The sequence below is a fragment of the Vulpes lagopus genome, chromosome 15 (genome assembly GCF_018345385.1).
Source record: "Vulpes lagopus strain Blue_001 chromosome 15, ASM1834538v1, whole genome shotgun sequence".
Classification (NCBI taxonomy): domain Eukaryota; kingdom Metazoa; phylum Chordata; class Mammalia; order Carnivora; family Canidae; genus Vulpes; species Vulpes lagopus.
The window spans coordinates 39569765-39586563 of NC_054838.1; the positions used below are offsets into that span (position 1 = coordinate 39569765).

The 16799-nt window shown below is 36.0% G+C and overlaps 1 protein-coding gene across 2 annotated transcripts in view; it reads left to right on the plus strand.

The window, feature by feature from the left end:
• LOC121476403 (N-acetylated-alpha-linked acidic dipeptidase 2) overlaps positions 1-16799 on the plus strand; it is a 47691-nt gene that overhangs the window by 20785 nt on the left and 10107 nt on the right. For both annotated transcript variants that reach the window (XM_041730413.1, XM_041730414.1), the window contains 8 exons: positions 2963-3048; positions 3334-3453; positions 3550-3632; positions 8218-8281; positions 9082-9149; positions 11548-11639; positions 13401-13491; positions 14968-15232. In XM_041730413.1, the coding sequence (XP_041586347.1) occupies positions 2963-3048; positions 3334-3453; positions 3550-3632; positions 8218-8281; positions 9082-9149; positions 11548-11639; positions 13401-13491; positions 14968-15232 (869 nt within the window). The remainder of the gene's footprint in view (positions 1-2962; positions 3049-3333; positions 3454-3549; positions 3633-8217; positions 8282-9081; positions 9150-11547; positions 11640-13400; positions 13492-14967; positions 15233-16799) is intronic.

Here is a 16799-nt window from a genome sequence, read left to right on the forward strand (position 1 = left end):
ACATATAGCTTTAGTTCTACAATCTCAGTTCAAGAGTAAACTCAAAAATATACAAATTCTCTGGTCTAGATATTAAAAAGTTCTTCACTATGGGCACAAAATTCTTAATTGATTTGAGCTCAAAATGGGCTCACACACACACACACACACACACACACACACACACACACACACACAAAACTGTTCTTTCTCACCAGGAAGAACTTTTGATAATTGATTAATCCATCTACAGGGATTCTGTCATTTTTCTCTGAGAAGACCTCTTGATAATTATTTATAGAGATTACCAAATGACAAGACCTAAAATCAAATTCTTAATCATTGCTCCCACCAATAGGGAATAATTTACCTGCCATAAGGAAACTAGTAGAAATATAAGACACAAAATCAGTAGGAAAGATATTTTAAAGTTAGAAGTCCACAAAAAGACAAATGAAGAAACACTCTGAACTACAGAGGACAAATGATGGTTGCCCAAAGGAGGTGGGTGGGGGGATGGGTGAAATGGGTGAAGGGGTTTAAGAGTCTACTTACCACAATGAACACTGAGTAATGTATAGAATTGTTGAATCACTACATTGTACATCCAAAACTAATATAACATTGTATGTTAACTATACTGGAGTTAAAATTATAAACTTAATAGTTTAAAAAAAGTTAGAGATAGAGTTAGCAGAGTAAAAATGTCACTGCTGGTGGTTTACCTCCGAGCCAAAAGAAGACATACCTAGGTTTTAGGTTACCTGCAACTGGTTCAATGAGGTGAATCTACTGCACATTTCAATGAGACTTCCAAAAAATGATGGAGGATTTTTTTAGAAGTAAAACCATGTTTCTCCTATAAATATAAAATGAACATGTGTCAAAATTTTCATTTAATTCATTAGTTAATAAGAGAACCGTGAAGGAATTGAAATTGGTTCAAAGGAGAATTCAGTGATGATACCAAAAAATCAGCTCATCAGGAATACTGAAAGTATTTAATAGCAAAAAAACCTGTTTCTTCTATGTTGAAGGAATCAATTGAACATTCACTAGACATTGTATATTTCAGTGGATGTGGTATTTCTACAAGTTAAATTTGGTCTCTACAGAGTTGAAATAGTCTCATCAAAGACAATGGTAGGCAGAGGTGATGGATAAGCTAAGGCCTTTCTCACTTTTCCCTTACAGGGGTATATTCATTCATTTCACAAATATTTATTGAGCATTTACTATAACCCAGTTACCATTCTGGGCACTGGGGATTCAGCAGTGAACAAAACAGGCAAAATCCCTGGAGCTTACATTGTAGAGTTCATTTTATTTGAAACATGATGAATTTGAAGTGATAATAGGACAAAGACATAGATATTCTTTTAGAAACTCCTGGAGTCAATGATTCTTAAAAACTAGAAAGACATACGAAATAAATATGTGGATTAGCTCGTCTGAGAGTCTGAACAGATAGTCTGTTTGCTTTCAGGTTTTGATTAAAATAGGTTTTTTTCCTCATTTGTAACATTATTCTTCTTCATTTAATGCCATAATATCAATGATTTGGGGTTTCTTACTAATAGATCTTAGGCTCATATTTTTAGAAACACATGCTAAAAATGTTTCTGCTTTCTTGCTATTTTTATCTCTCAGTAGCAAAATAAATGTCTTAAAATGGAAAAAAATACCCATTAGATTCTTCCCAAAGGCACTTTGAATATTGCACATGATTTGTATATGAAATCAGAAGCACAGTATCTTTATAGAGGGGAAAAACGAAAATCTGCACTTAGCAGTATCCAAGTTTTGACAACTTCTTGGTTCTTCCATCTATATGAATAACCACAAACTAGAAACTGCTGGGATTCCTCTCTATCTACTCTCCCACCCTGCTCCATAGATATTCATTTTTATTCATTTTGTTTCCTTGTGAAAATGAGACTCCGCATTTTCCCATGTCATTTTGGATTCATAGAATGTGAATGGGTTTTTTTCCCCCTGACTATTTGCGACTGATTTTATTTTCCCTTGAATTATAATTTGGTTAATTACATTTCATGAATGGATATTTAAAAGGCTGGTTTCAAATCAGAATCAACAGTAATTTTCTGGGCTAGAAAAGTTTTGTTACAGTTGTACATTTTAGTCGATGCTTCCCAAATTCCCATTTCCTTCCCAAATTTCCCATGTTTCTCTTTGGCAGCACTCAGCCAGCTATTTAACAATGTACTGATATTCTGCTTCAAGAGTCTTGAAGAGAGTCACTGACTCACTGACCAGCAGGAATTAATGTAAATACAGAGACACATTTTTTTAAATTAATTAATTAATTAATCTTATAAATTAATATTTAAGATTTATTTATTTATTCATAGACATAGAGAAAGGCAGAGACACAGGCAGAGGGAGAAGCAGGCTCCACACAGGGAGCCCGACGTGGGACTCCATCCCAGGTCTCCAGGATCACACCCCAGGCTGCAGGCAGCGCCAAACCGCTGTGCCACCGGGGCTGCCCACAAAGACACATTTTTAAAAAGCTTGTTTGTCCTCTAACACATAATTGGCTGCCTTCCTTATTTTTGTAATTAATAGTGTATTTAAAACTTTTAGAATGAATACCTAAGACATTTTGAATAAGAATATTTTAGACTTTTTTTTACTTAATTTATTTAAATTCATTTTGCGAAGATATTGGACTTTAAATATCAACAATGTAGCTATGAGGGAGGAATAATAAAAATATTGAGATTCAGTTTTTAAAAATCTGCCTTTAAGCTTGCTAAAGTACTTAGGAGTAAAATGCATTAACCGTTTACAAATTGCACACATCAACAATATTAATTATTGAATTTAGGCTGGATATATGGGAATTCATTGTCCTGTTATACAGTTTTCTGTAATTTTGAGATTTTTTCATAATACGATTGTGGAACAAAACTCTTTGATGTAATGCATGTAAAGTAATTTATTCCCTTTGAAATTCTAGGAAGGTAAGAATGCACGTTCATAACACTAATAAAATTACAAGGATTTACAATGTCATTGGAACGATCAGAGGATCTGTGGAACCTGGTAAGTCTGAATTTTTTTAAACACTTCATTTTTACTAAGTTTAAGAGTAAGAGAAAACAAACTTCAGTCAGGAATTGATTCTTTTTCCTTGACGGATGTGAAACAGCTACATTTGGAAAAAAAAAAAAATAGTACGACTCTAAAAGGAATCTCTATAGTGTTGATTTTTATTTTTTCCCCGTATGGAAGAATCTCAACCAAAAGGAAGTTTAATTTAAAAACCTAAAATGCAACTCTTTGTAATGTATTCAAAGTTGTGGTTCTTTTGAACGCATTATTTTCCAGATAGGTACGTTATTCTAGGAGGTCATCGAGACTCCTGGGTGTTTGGAGCAATTGACCCGACCAGTGGGGCTGCTGTTTTGCAAGAAATCGTCCAAAGTTTTGGAAAACTGATGAGCAGAGGTGAATAATGCTTCCTCGGTAGCTGATGACAAAAAGGGACTCACTTAATTGTCCTCTATTTTTAGGCACGTTAATGTATGTTAACAATGATTGCAGGCTGGAGACCTAGGAGAACCATCATTTTTGCCAGCTGGGACGCAGAAGAGTTTGGGCTGCTGGGCTCCACAGAATGGGCTGAGGTAAGTATGACCAGAGGCTCTTGTTAGTTTTTTAATAACAGGGAAACAAGTACCTGTATCTCAGGATGAGCAGAGATACAGAGATAGATTCCATGACCTAAAATAGGTTTAATTGGGAGAAAGACTCAAGAATTTAAGAAAGTTTGTTTTTATTTTCACATCAGTTTGGCAAAGCAGAGTAATCTCTTAATTACTGGACTAAATCCAAATTTATTCTTGTCAAAACATTTTGGCTCCTGATTGTATTTGTTTTGCTAATAAGTGAAATTTGTAAGCTCAAAGAATAATCAGGGGATCCCTGGGTGGTGCAGCGGTTTGGCGCCTGCCTTTGGCCCAGGGCGCGATCCTGGAGACCCGGGATCGAATCCCACATCGGGCTCCTGGTGCATGGAGCCTGCTTCTCCCTCTGCCTGTGTCTCTGCCTCTCTCTCTCTCTCTGTGACTATCATAAATAATAAAAAAAATTAAAAAAAAAATAAAAAAGAATAATCAGACCTAGCAAGCTTTTCTGAAAGTAGATGGGCCTATGTAAAAATGGATACAGATCCTTGGAGTTGATTTTCAAGTTTTGAAGTTGCTTTGGAGTTCTATCTAAGAAAACCTGTGATCTAGTAAGGTGACTGGATTATAATTTCATATTTGTAGACTCCATATACATTGCAACCATAGGTATATATTACCATTTTAAAAAAGGTAAGTGGTTGATTATTGAGTAGAAGATAATCTTGGAAATGGAATTACTTTAGTAAATTGCCTTTATAATTTCAGATATTTATGGTATGATTGAATTTCAGATAGGATTGATTTTTTTTCATTTCACACTGGCTCCTAATGCTTGATCTGTAGGTGTTTCTCCTAGGCCCCCTTCTTTCATCATCTTCCCTAGGCCTCCCACTGAGTGACAAAGTTCTTTAATGTACAATGTTAAGGACACACATTTTTGTAAAGACAGGTGCAATATATAAAAGCACTTACTCTCCCTGAACCATGTATTTATCTTTTATGAGTTGAGATTTTTTTTATGAGTTGAGATTTTATAGAATTATTTTAAAGATTTTTTAATTTTTATTTATTTATGATAGTCAGAGAGAGAGAGAGAGAGAGGCAGAGACACAGGGAGAGGGAGAAGCAGGCTCCATGCACCGGGAGCCCGACGTGGGATTCGATCCCCGGTCTTCAGGATCGCACCCTGGGCCAAAGGCAGGCGCTAAACCGCTGCGCCACCCAGGGATCCCTATAGAATTATTTTAAAGCATGTCATACATTTCTTGTTTAATTTTCAAATACTTTCCTCCTGACTCATTTCCTCTTCACTTTATTTTTTAAAAGATTTTACTTATTTATTCACGAGAGACAGAGAGAGAGAGAGGCAGAGACGTAGGCAGAGGGAGAAGCAGGCTCCATGTGGAAAGCCCGAGGCAGAACTCAATCCTGGGACCACGGGATCACGCCCTGAGCCAAAGGCAGACGCTCAACCTCTGAGCCACTCAGATGTCCCTTTCTCACTGCACTTTAAAATAGTAATGTGAATGAAACAAATATGGGGATAAAATCATAGTTACTTGTCTCCTATCACTTACCCTTATATTCAGTGGATGTTGCAAAGTTTTGTCATCACATCAGTAATTATGAATATGCATTTTGGAAGCAGACTATTAATTTTGATAAATTTCCTATGGAAATGTAAATTCTTGTGAATACATGTAAATATAAATATGTGTCTCTAATTTTAAGCAGCTCAAGGATAAAAAAAATCTAAGCTATAAAGAAATAAATATACTTTGCATTAATCTAAATAAATCTGGGCTAGGGACAATTGTAACAGTTTTCAATTCTTGATCATATTCAGTAGCATACTTTCTTTAAATATAGTTAAGGAATCTTTCTTTCTACTAAAAATGTGTTATAGTGGACACTCTGATTCTATATGCATTTATAGCAGGGGCAACTGCCATCTGGCCATTGTGGTCAAGTGAATATAGCCAACGGTCCTCACTTGTGCCATAACCACTCACAGCTTTAATTTTTTTTATTATAATCTTAAAATTTAGGTATTGTTGACAGACAATATTATATTAATTTCAGATGTACAAGTTGTGGATTGACAATTTTATACATTATGCAATGCTCACCACAGTAAATGTAGTTACCATCTATCACCATACAAGATTATAATATTATTGACTATGCTGTACTTTACATCCTCATGAATTATTTACAACTGGAAGTTTGTACTTATTAATCCTGTCACCTGTTTTGCCATCCTCCTACTCCCCTCCCTTCTGACAACCACCACTTCTCTATATTTATGAGCCTTTGTTTGTTCATTTATTTCTTAGATTCTACGTAAGTAAAATTCTACAGTATTTTTCTCTGACTTCAATTAGCATAATATCCTCTAGGTCCATGTATGTTGTCACAAACAGCAAATTTCATTCCTTTCTATGCCTGAGTAGTAATCCAGTGTACACTCACACACATACCTCATCTTTATTCATCCATTGATGGATACTTGAATTACTTCTGTATCTTGGCTATTGAAAATAATGTTGTAATATATACAGGGGTGCATAGATCTTTTTGAATTAGTGTTTCAGTTTCTTTGGGTAAATAGTGGTAGAATTACTGGATCATATGTTTAACATAGAATTAAATTAAATAGAATTATTCTATTTTTAATTTTTTGAGGAACCTCAACACTTTTCCATAGTGGCTGCACCAATTTACATTCTCACCAACAGTGCAAGAGGGCTCCCCTCTGCCTATGTTTCTGCCCCTCTCTCTCTCTCATGAATAAAATCTTTAAAAATAGTAATAAATTTAATGTTAATTTTTTTTCCTTTTGTTGTTCACCTTGGTTGCTTGGTTTCCCTGTCTTGCAGCTCACTCATCTGTTCTGCCGCCTCTACTGTGCTGTGGATTCCCTCTAGTGCTGTCATTTAGTTGTATTTTTGAGTTCTGGTGGGTTCCTTTTTAGATTTTCTCTTTGTTGAAGTTCTTACTAAATTAATCCACTATTCTCCCAAGTCTGGTGAGCATCATAATGACCATTACTTTGAACTCTTTATAAGGAGTTCAAAGATGGATTATAAACAGATGGATTATCTGTTTCATTTAGTTCTTTTTCTGGGTCTTGTTCTTTTGTTTGGAACTTCCTCTCTCCTGATTTTTCTCTTTGTTTCTATGAATTAGGTGGAATGGCCACCTCTCCTAGTCTTGAAGTGGTGATATGTAAAAATGTCCCCTGTATAAGCTGTGTACTTGGTTTTGGCTAGCTGGCTGGTGCTGGATAGGTGTTAGCTGGGGCACTCTGCATAGAAGCACTCTGTCAGGTCAGTTACGACTGAAGCAAGTGTAATCCAGGCGTTCCTGGAGTGCTTGGCACCATGGTCACTCTGGAGGGACAGCTGAAATGGAATAGGCTCAGGCCAGGGGTTTTTGGGCTGCTTTGGTGGGATGGCTGGAGATGGCATGAGACCAGGCTTAGGTAAGATGAGGGTGCTTTGTGCCTGGGTCACCTTGATGGGCAGTTGGAGCTGGCATTAGGTTAGGGGCCTGAATACCTCTGATCCTGGAGAGTTCAGCAGTTCTACCACTTGGCAGACATTCTAGAGTTATTAATAAATGAATTTCCTTCACTTAATAGTCTAGTTTCCCTTTAAACTACAATTTTTGTTTTGTTTTTCAGTACCCCAGGGTGGATAAGTCTGCACATGGGCCCCTCAGTGATATCCTCCCTGAGGGGTGGTTGTTACCAAGGTTACTGTGTCTCTCCTGTTCCTTTATGTGGTCCTTCTATTCTTTGTTGTACAGAAGCTTTTCGGTCAGCCCTTAGTTCCTCTTCATATAGGAAGTGCTCCATATGTAGGTATAGATTTGGTGTGTCCGGGAACTGAGTTCAGGCTATTTCTATGCTTCTATCTTGGACTGCCTCCTATGATAGCATGTTCTTATGAGGTAGCAAGTTAGAAGTAAAAAGGCTCCTTCAGCATATTTTCATCAATGTGGTGGTATTATTTTGCGTGTCTGTGTATGTGTGTGTTAAAGTGAGAGGGAGGGGAGGAGAGGAGGGAGAGAGATTATTGAAATGTCTTTTCTTCTCTGTGGTTTTCCTACCCTTTTTAAAATTTTTTCTTCATATCTCTTCTTTTAAAAATAGGCAAGTGGGATTCTCACTTTTAAAATTTTACTTCGTTATCCAGTCTCAATAGATCTCTTAAACTTCAGTGTGTGTAAGGATTTCCAGAGATACTTTGTAGAAAATAGATTCCCTGACCTTTCAGAAATTCTTCCTCAGTAGGTCTGCAGGAGGGCCCAGAATTGGGGAGCCTCAGCACTTTATATCCTAATGCCAAGTAATCAAGGAACCACACTTTGAAAATACTTCTGACAATTCCTGCAAACAGTAGCTACCTGGTATTTTCCTTATTTTAATTGCATTAATGCTGTCAATCAGCCAGATATCTGCATTTCCTTAGAAATTGTAGTCAAAGACCTAGGCATTAATTTTCTTTTTTTTTTTTTTTTTAACATTTCCACAATTGTAAATATTGTGAATTCAGTAACAACTTTGCTTCAACTGTAGGAGAATGTAAAAACACTCCAGGAGAGAAGCATTGCTTATATCAACTCAGATTCATCTATAGAAGGTAAATTTTCTTTCAGATTATTAAAAAGCATATCATCTTTTAAGTCTGCAAATTGTAACTTGTAAACTTATTTTTCTATGAAATTCCTCAGTGATACCTTCATGTTCCATTTTGCCAGAGAAAATTATGATTCAAATGAATCAATATATGATTCATAACTAAACTATTGATCTTAATTTATTTAGTATATTTGCCATTTGCCTATCTTGAATTACTACTTAAAACTCTACTAGTATTAACCATATTCTTCCTGTGGTGATATTACAGGAATTAGGCTAAAATATTTCAGAATATTTTACAAAATATTCCATGTAGAAATATTTCCTTTATGTATTGGAACAATTTGAGATAAGCACAACTATAGACTTCCCTAGGAACCTGGTATGGGACATTTGTGTCTCTAGGCTTTCATTGTATGATGAGGTCTAGGTAAATTTCAGATCATACTTATAAAGTTACTGAAATGCTCTACTCTCATGTCTTGATACTGTTGAATTAAGTAAGGAATGAATGATATAGTTTACTACGTCCTTTGCCAGTCCCCGTAAGAGATACTACCTTAAGAATGATGTTATGATTACTATGGGACCTGCTGCCTTAGCAAAGTCTTCCTATACCTGTGTCTGAAATATACCCTACAGCATCTCTTGCTCCTAAAGAACTATTTCTACTCTATTCTAATTCCTTGGAAATGATGCCTCCAATTTCAAATCTATTATATCTTGTTTACAATTAACAATAGAATTAGACATTGGAATTTCATTTGGAAGTATTAAAATCACTGTATCTTATTTTTTCAGGCAATTATACTCTCAGAGTTGACTGTACACCCCTTCTTTACCAATTGGTATATAAACTGACAAAAGAGGTAAATAGATGTCTTAATGTTTTCTGATGAATGGATAAGTGAATAGCACCTGTTTTCTTAATTAGTGGTATGATGTGTAAACTGTACCTTAAAAATTCAAAGCTGATCTGTATAAATACCAAGTCAGAACAAAATCTTTAATACACTATTTAAATGTCCTAACTATAAAAATAGTATTACTAGTGTCTTCTAATAGCAGTTGTTAATAATTGAGTGCACTTTTGTCATGCATAGGGTATACAGTTTCATATGGTAGAGGTATTTTCAGTGAGCTGAAGTGGAAAAAGCCTTGGGTTCAGTGCCCTCTAATGTGAATTCTAGCAGTAACAATGATAAAAAGACAAAGTCACGGAATCCAAATACTTAGTAATCTAGAGAGGATATACACTTATAAGTGAGGAATTACACTTCAGTAGAATATTAGATACTACAAACAATGGAAAATAGTTATGGGATAGAGAATCTGAAATCCTGGGGTAGCTGGGGAAGCATCAGAAGAGGTTTACAGAATAATTAGTGCTTGGGCTGTAAAATGGAAGTATGTGAAAGTAAGAGAGAAGGCATTCTCAGCATGGAACACAGTACCTAAAACAGATGTGGAGATATGAAAGAGACTGTAAGCATAAGGTTTTGGTGGAAAGATGGTAAGAAATGGAGCCTGACAAGTAGGACAAATTCAGAAATCTGGTGATGGAGAACTTAAAAAATCTTTAACAAGATTATACAGTTCATATTTGTTCATTAGAAAGATCACTCTGTACCAGTGTACTGAATAGATTAAGCTGTAGTGACTCTAACAGCAAAATGGAGATAATTCTACTTAATCATTCAGGAATTTTGTAAATATTACTGATAAAAAATACTCTGAACTCTGTACTCTAAAAATTACATAATCCTTCAACATCTGTGAACTTCATTTAAATTGTTCATTATAGATTTTAATTACAAAAATATTTCTTTGAAGTAGGTATCACATTACAATGTGAAGTAGGCTGAAGGGACACCATTCTGGTTAGTGCTAGACTGAGATGGTGATTCCAGAAAATGAAAGGATTTTTCAAGGATTCAATCTAATAAGCAGGATGTGTGAGTTGGAGCAGGTTCTCAGCTATTGCAAGTTGTCAGGAACAGAGTAGGATAGAACCCAGTGATTTGGCTGGAAACGAACAAAACATCTCCAAAGCTGCAACATGCTGGTGGGCAAGGGGATGACTAGAGTGTCAGGACTGTTTCCAAGCTGAGGGCCTCCTATGCAGTGATGAGGCAACAACCAACTTTGTAGAAGGCCAAAGAAAATATCAGAGGAATTGATGTTTATGTTCAGATGGGGACTACTATCCCCACTTCTGCAGTGTGACAAAACTAGGGTTTTCTGTTTTGTGTTGCTTTTTAAAAGACTTTATTTATTCATGAGAGAGAGAGAGGCAGAGATGTAGGGCACGGGAGAAGCAGGCTCCCTGCAGGACCCTGGGATCACGAGCTGAGCTAAGGCAGACGCTCAACCACTGAGCTACCCAGTGCCTCAGAAAACTAGGGTTTAAAGAAGGGAAGCAGTACACCAAAGGTTATAATGCTTTCAGAGCTGCATAAGTACAGTATGCCTTTTTTTGTTGTTTTTTTTTTTTCCTCCTTTTTTTTTTTTTTTTTTTTTGAACAAAGCAGATCTATAACCAAATTTCAGGCTGTATGTGTGATAATACGAATCTAAAATAGATGTTAGCTTTCGTAGTCTACAGTTTTTCCACCACGTGGCCCTGCTTTTCTTAGAGTGGAAAAAGAAAAGTATGTTTATGGGCATACTTTTAATGAGGGTACAGAGGTTCATGTATTCATAGAAGCTCTTAAAATTTCTAAATAGGAATATGACGTTATGCAAGCTTTTAAAATGCATCAAATTCCAACTCTGTTTAAATATAATTTGACTTTCTAAAATAGCAGTTCTTCCTTCACCCACCTGCCTTACCAAACCAGGACTTACGTTGCCAATTTCAAGCTCAGCTTCTTCACCCATATATGTTGCCCTGAGGCCTCTTCTTACAGGTCTTCTTGAACAAAAGCAATTTACTAAAGTAAATCATCTACCCAAAGTTTGACTTGCTACTAAAAGAAATCTAAGCTGCCACAAATCAAAGTGATGACATTTGTTAAAAATCTGAAACTCTCGTAAAGTTTACCAAAAGAAGCAGGAAATTTTACCCCAAGTACATGGCAAAATTACATTAGGCAGGCAACAAAATTGAACGAGAATTTGGTTGGATTTTTTCCTTGCCATTTGCTTTTGTTTTTCTATTAAGAACATGACACACATCCATATAATTAGAAATTGATCGCATATGGCTTCATTTTTGGCATAAGTTTAGTTGCTTCTGCCTCTAATTCACAATGTTTTTCTTTGCAGATCTCTAGCCCAGATGATGGTTTTGAGAGTAAATCTCTTTATGAAAGCTGGTTGGAAAAGGATCCTTCATCTGAAAATATAAATTTTCCTAGGTAAATTATGCTTTCTACCATAGGACAAGTTATGAACTCCTCTTTGCCCCTTGTTTCTCCAGACATGCAATTCTCAGATGTGTCAACAGAGTAAAGATAATCCCACCGAATCCCTCTTTGTAGCCTTTGATTTGCTAATCAGACAGAATAGCCAAGTCTTAGAATCTATGATAGATTCCAGTTTTGCAGATTTTGTCAAAATTATGTCACATTAACAGGTATTATTTTGCATTTTTGCATTAAATTTCAGATATTAGATGTATTAACTCCAAATGATAATGATGTCAAAAAGTGGATTATCTTCTTCTAAACCAAAGGGGCATTATAAAAACCAAATTGTGCCTTTACCTGTAATCAATTTATTTTAAAAAATATTTAAGGGGGGGTTGGAGAGAGAGAGAGAGAGAGAGAAGGAGAAGCAGACTTCTTGCTGAGGGGAGATCTGACCTGAGATCATGACCTGAGCCGAAGGCAGATCCTTAACCGACTGAGCCACCCAGGCACTCCTACCTGTAATCAATTTAGAATACTATTAGTTTTTTACTACTTATTCATACAACAGCAGCTTTCTTGAATTTTTTTTCTCCTGCAATACTATCTCTGAAAACTAGCAGATGATGGTAGGACTTTATAACTTTATTCCATATTCCAAATAAGTCTTGTGAAGGTTTGTGTTTCCACTATAAAAATTTCACATATTTATTAAAAAGAAAATACTGGAGTAGAAGAAAAGCTTTTAAAAAACATCCAAGGTCAGGGGCACCTGAGCTGCTCAGCTGGTTAAGCATGTGCCTTTGGCTCAGGTCATGGTCCTGGGATCAAGCCACTTTAGCTCTCTGCTCAACAGGGGGTCTGCTTCTCCCTCTCCCTCTGCCCCTCCCTGACGATTGTGTTCCCTCTGTCTTTCAAATAAGTAAATAAAGCCTTAAAAAAAAAATCCAAGGTCTAAATCTCAAACACATAATAGTTTAGAAGTATATAGTTCTGTTCCTAATGCATATGTAGTTTTATATTCTGTTTTACTATTAAGAATTTTCATTACATATGTATACAAAAATGTGTAGTCATTTCTTTAGTAAATGCAAAGAACTATACTGCTTTTTTTTAATAATAAATTTACTTTTTATTGGTGTTCAATTTGCCAAAATACAGAATAACACCCAGTGCTCATCCCGTCAAGTGCCCCCCTCAGTGCCTGTCACCCACTCACCCCCACCCCCCACCCTCCTCCCCTTCCACCTCCCCTAGTTCGTTTCCCAGAGTTAGGAGTCTTCATGTTCTGTCTCCCTTTCTGATATTTCCTACCCATTTCTTCTCCCTTCCCTTCTACTCCCTATATTGTAATTGAATTTCTAAATAGGGCACATTTAGATTCCTCATGATGTTAAATATATTTATTTTCTTTTAAATATATTTTATCATGGCAGTTTTCTTAATATTGTTCTTGGAGGGTAGTGACCAAATCTTATTTTCCCCTCTAAATAAATGCCATAAAATGCTGGAAATATCCGACTATAGTCACTAGGCTGCTGTCTTTGGCAGTGTTGAACTCTGGCTGCACTCAATGCAGAATTACAGGTTTATCACACCAGTTTCTAGGACATGATAGTAAAGTATCCTGGAGTGCTGTACCTTCTCCTAATTCTTGTAAATGTGCTATGCAGTTCTTTGCTTGGATTCATTGTTGCATTTATTTAAGTTCCTAATTTTTTTATGTATTTATTTCTCCCATCTGTGTATATATTTATATCCTACATCTAGAATCAACAAACTTGGATCTGGAAGTGATTTTGAAGCTTATTTTCAGAGACTTGGAATTGCATCAGGCAGAGCTCGTTACACGAAGAATAGGGTGAGCCGTTTTATTATTTTGGATACAAAGCACTTTATCCAACTTTTTGTTAGGAATTTTAAACAGTTTAGTTTTGGGCACCAGGTCACATGGCCCAGAAGAATTCCAGGGATAAAGGCTGACTTCATGTCCCTTTGTAGATGGACTAGGAATTAATTTGGGTTATTCTATGAATTTTCCCTGTAGGATTATTCAGTGAAGTGGTGGTAGCTGACAGAGTAATGCCAGGGACTTGGCTGGTTATCAGAACCAAGTGAGTAGTTTGTAGCCTTTTTCTGTACAGGCTTTTGTTGGAAAATCTCATTCTTCTCACCTTTTCCTGAGGAAAACGTTCAGGTGAAGAACCTGTTTTCATTACAGGGGATGCCAGGCCAAGAGTCTTTACTGTCCGTGGCCCTTCACATCCCCATCCTGCCTGTCATCTGAGTCCAGGGCTCTTGAGGAGCAGGGAATAAAACAAGTTCCTCCTAATTTTTAAGTTGATTCTCGTTTCTGTTCTGCACTGACTACTTTGTACCATTGTTATTCAGACACATTGATGATATACAGGTCGTAGGATATGCCAACATATTCCATGGCTGCTATGTTATAAATTATGTGATAAACCAAACTGAAGATTACATCGGTAAACTCAGATTTGTCAGATTTTAGTAATTTTCAAATCATAATCGCAAATCCCCAATACCTTGCTTGACTATAATACATACCCCTTGCAAATTTGACTATCCAGAATATGACGAAGGACAGAGATGAAAGCCAAAACAGCTCCAAAGTAACCCAAAACAAGTACATAAATCTGTATAATACTCATTAAACTCTTTTACATTCTGTCATCAATCTGAACAAAGTTATCTAGTTTCTAAGACCTTGTGGATTAAGAGTATTAAGAGACTGAAACGGGATTCCTTTTAGTGATACTAAAAGCAAAAAAAAAATGTTAATCTTAGAGCAAAGTAACAGACAAAAACTAAATTTAGGAAAGGCAGCCCTAAGAAGTCAAAAAATATTTATATAAAATACCCCTTTGTAATGATTTATAATGGTAGCCCATAATTATGTAATAAAGGGTAAATGGCATTTGGTTATACTGTTCGGAAAGGCAGAGAAGGTGCTTAGATACTGAATTCCTCAACTGTACAGATCTTAGCCACCCAGAACCTTTCATATCCAATTGATAATTTTATGTGTTAATATGCAATTTGAGGATGTACTCCTTAATTTCAGTTATCAGAAATAAAGACAACTTTCAGGAAGTATTTTGAATGATTACATGAATTATAAAGCAGTTAAATTTTAAGCTGGTGATAGTGTTATAGTTAGATTTCAACTTTTTTTTTCCTTTTTCTTTTTGCTTCATCGTGATAAAACTCAGGGTGCCACTTAGTATTATTTTTTTCTGAACTTATGATTACATCAGTCCTTTGAGTATTTGATGTTTGTCTATATCTAATACCTGCCCTTTTCCTCCCCTCTCAGAAAACAGAAAAGTACAGCAGCTACCCGGTATACCATACGATTTATGAGACGTTTGAATTAGTAGAGAATTTTTATGACCCTACATTTAAAAAACAGCTCTCTGTGGCTCAGTTACGAGCAGCACTGGTTTATGAGCTCGCAGACTCTGAAATCATTCCTTTCAATATTGAAGATTATGCAAAAGCTTTGAAAAACTATGCAACAAGTATCTACAATTTATCTAAGAAACATGACCAGCAATTAAGAGACCATGGAGTATCATTTGGTAAGAATGGCTGGGTATTTTATAATCTTCAAGTTAGAGCTTTAAGATACAGTCTCCTCTTGTCATCACTGTATACACTCATCCTAGAATATATCCCAGTGTTTTGCTAAGTTAGTGCTACAAACATTGGGTTGGTAAAGATTTTCCCTTTATTGCTGCCTTTAAAAATATTTTTACTGTTCATATGCTAAAAATACAATACTACACAAAGATGAGAAAACAGAAAACCAATTGCACTATGTAATTATCATTATTTTTTTTTTAATTTTTTTATTTATTTATGATAGTCACAGAGAGAGAGAGAGAGGCAGAGACACAGGCGGAGGGAGAAGCAGGCTCCATGCACCGGGAGCCTGATGTGGGATTCGATCCCGGGTCTCCAGGATCGCGCCCTGGGCCAAAGGCAGGCGCCAAACCGCTGCGCCACCCAGGGATCCCTGTAATTATCATTATTATTGTATATATTTTCCTACATGATTATCTTTTACATGGTCTCAAGCATTCTTTCATTTTATAATTTATATAGGCATTTTGCAGTTACTGTTCTATACAATGTGCCTCCTACAAAGCAGGGATGAAATGTAGTGCTGTAGTACTGAGTCTGGAAATAGTTACCCAGTTCAAATCTTGGCTCTAACTAGTATTTAATCACCGTGTGATGTTGGGAAAGGTACCTGATCCCTTTTTTTTCTTATCAGTTTTCTTACCAGTGAAAATATAACCTGTTTCCAAGACTGCTGTGGGTGATGCAGTTGGTTAATATATAGAAACAATGGTGCCAGGCACTTATGCTCATGAATGTTACCTACTAGTAGGGCTTTATTATAACCATTTTTTTAAAATCTGGAAATACACATTCTTAGTATATACCAAAATTATCAAATATGTATTCAGTGTCTACCATCTACGAGTTATGATGTGTTATTTCTTGGGAGGATATAAGGATGTGTAAAATAAGTTATTGTCCTCAAAGAGTACAGAATCTCATGTGAGGGAGATGACCAAATGCCAGGACAAGTTGTTCTAGTCGTATACAGAGAATACTATAGGAACACAAAGAGGAAGTACAGAGTAGTCAGTAATGGCTTTTGAATATTACCACATCCATACTAGTCATCTTCAAAGTTATGATGAGCAACAGGTACTAAGGTCTAGATAAAATGATGCAAAGAAAATTTAGGAAATTGTGTTTATTTCAATTGGAGAATCTTTGTAATGCTAGGGCAAGTGAAGAGAAATTAAATGGGAGAAATAAGGGACATTCATAGTTCTATGGCTATCCAGCATCGAATTCCTTTCCTAGATGCCCTGATTTTCTTTTGGTTAATTACTTTTTATCAATTGGAGTCAGCATCCAACTAAGAGAAAGCACACAAAGTGGAGGGACTCTGTTTACACAGGGTAATTAGCCTAGTCTCTCTTGATACCTAACTCCTCCTCCCCCATATTGTCAAACTCTCCATCTCATTGGTGATACTCCATCTGCATTAACCACTCTTATAATTTTCTATCTTATAAACATTTCTTCTACCTAATGTGTCCTACTTCATTCCCAGTCAAAATTCTT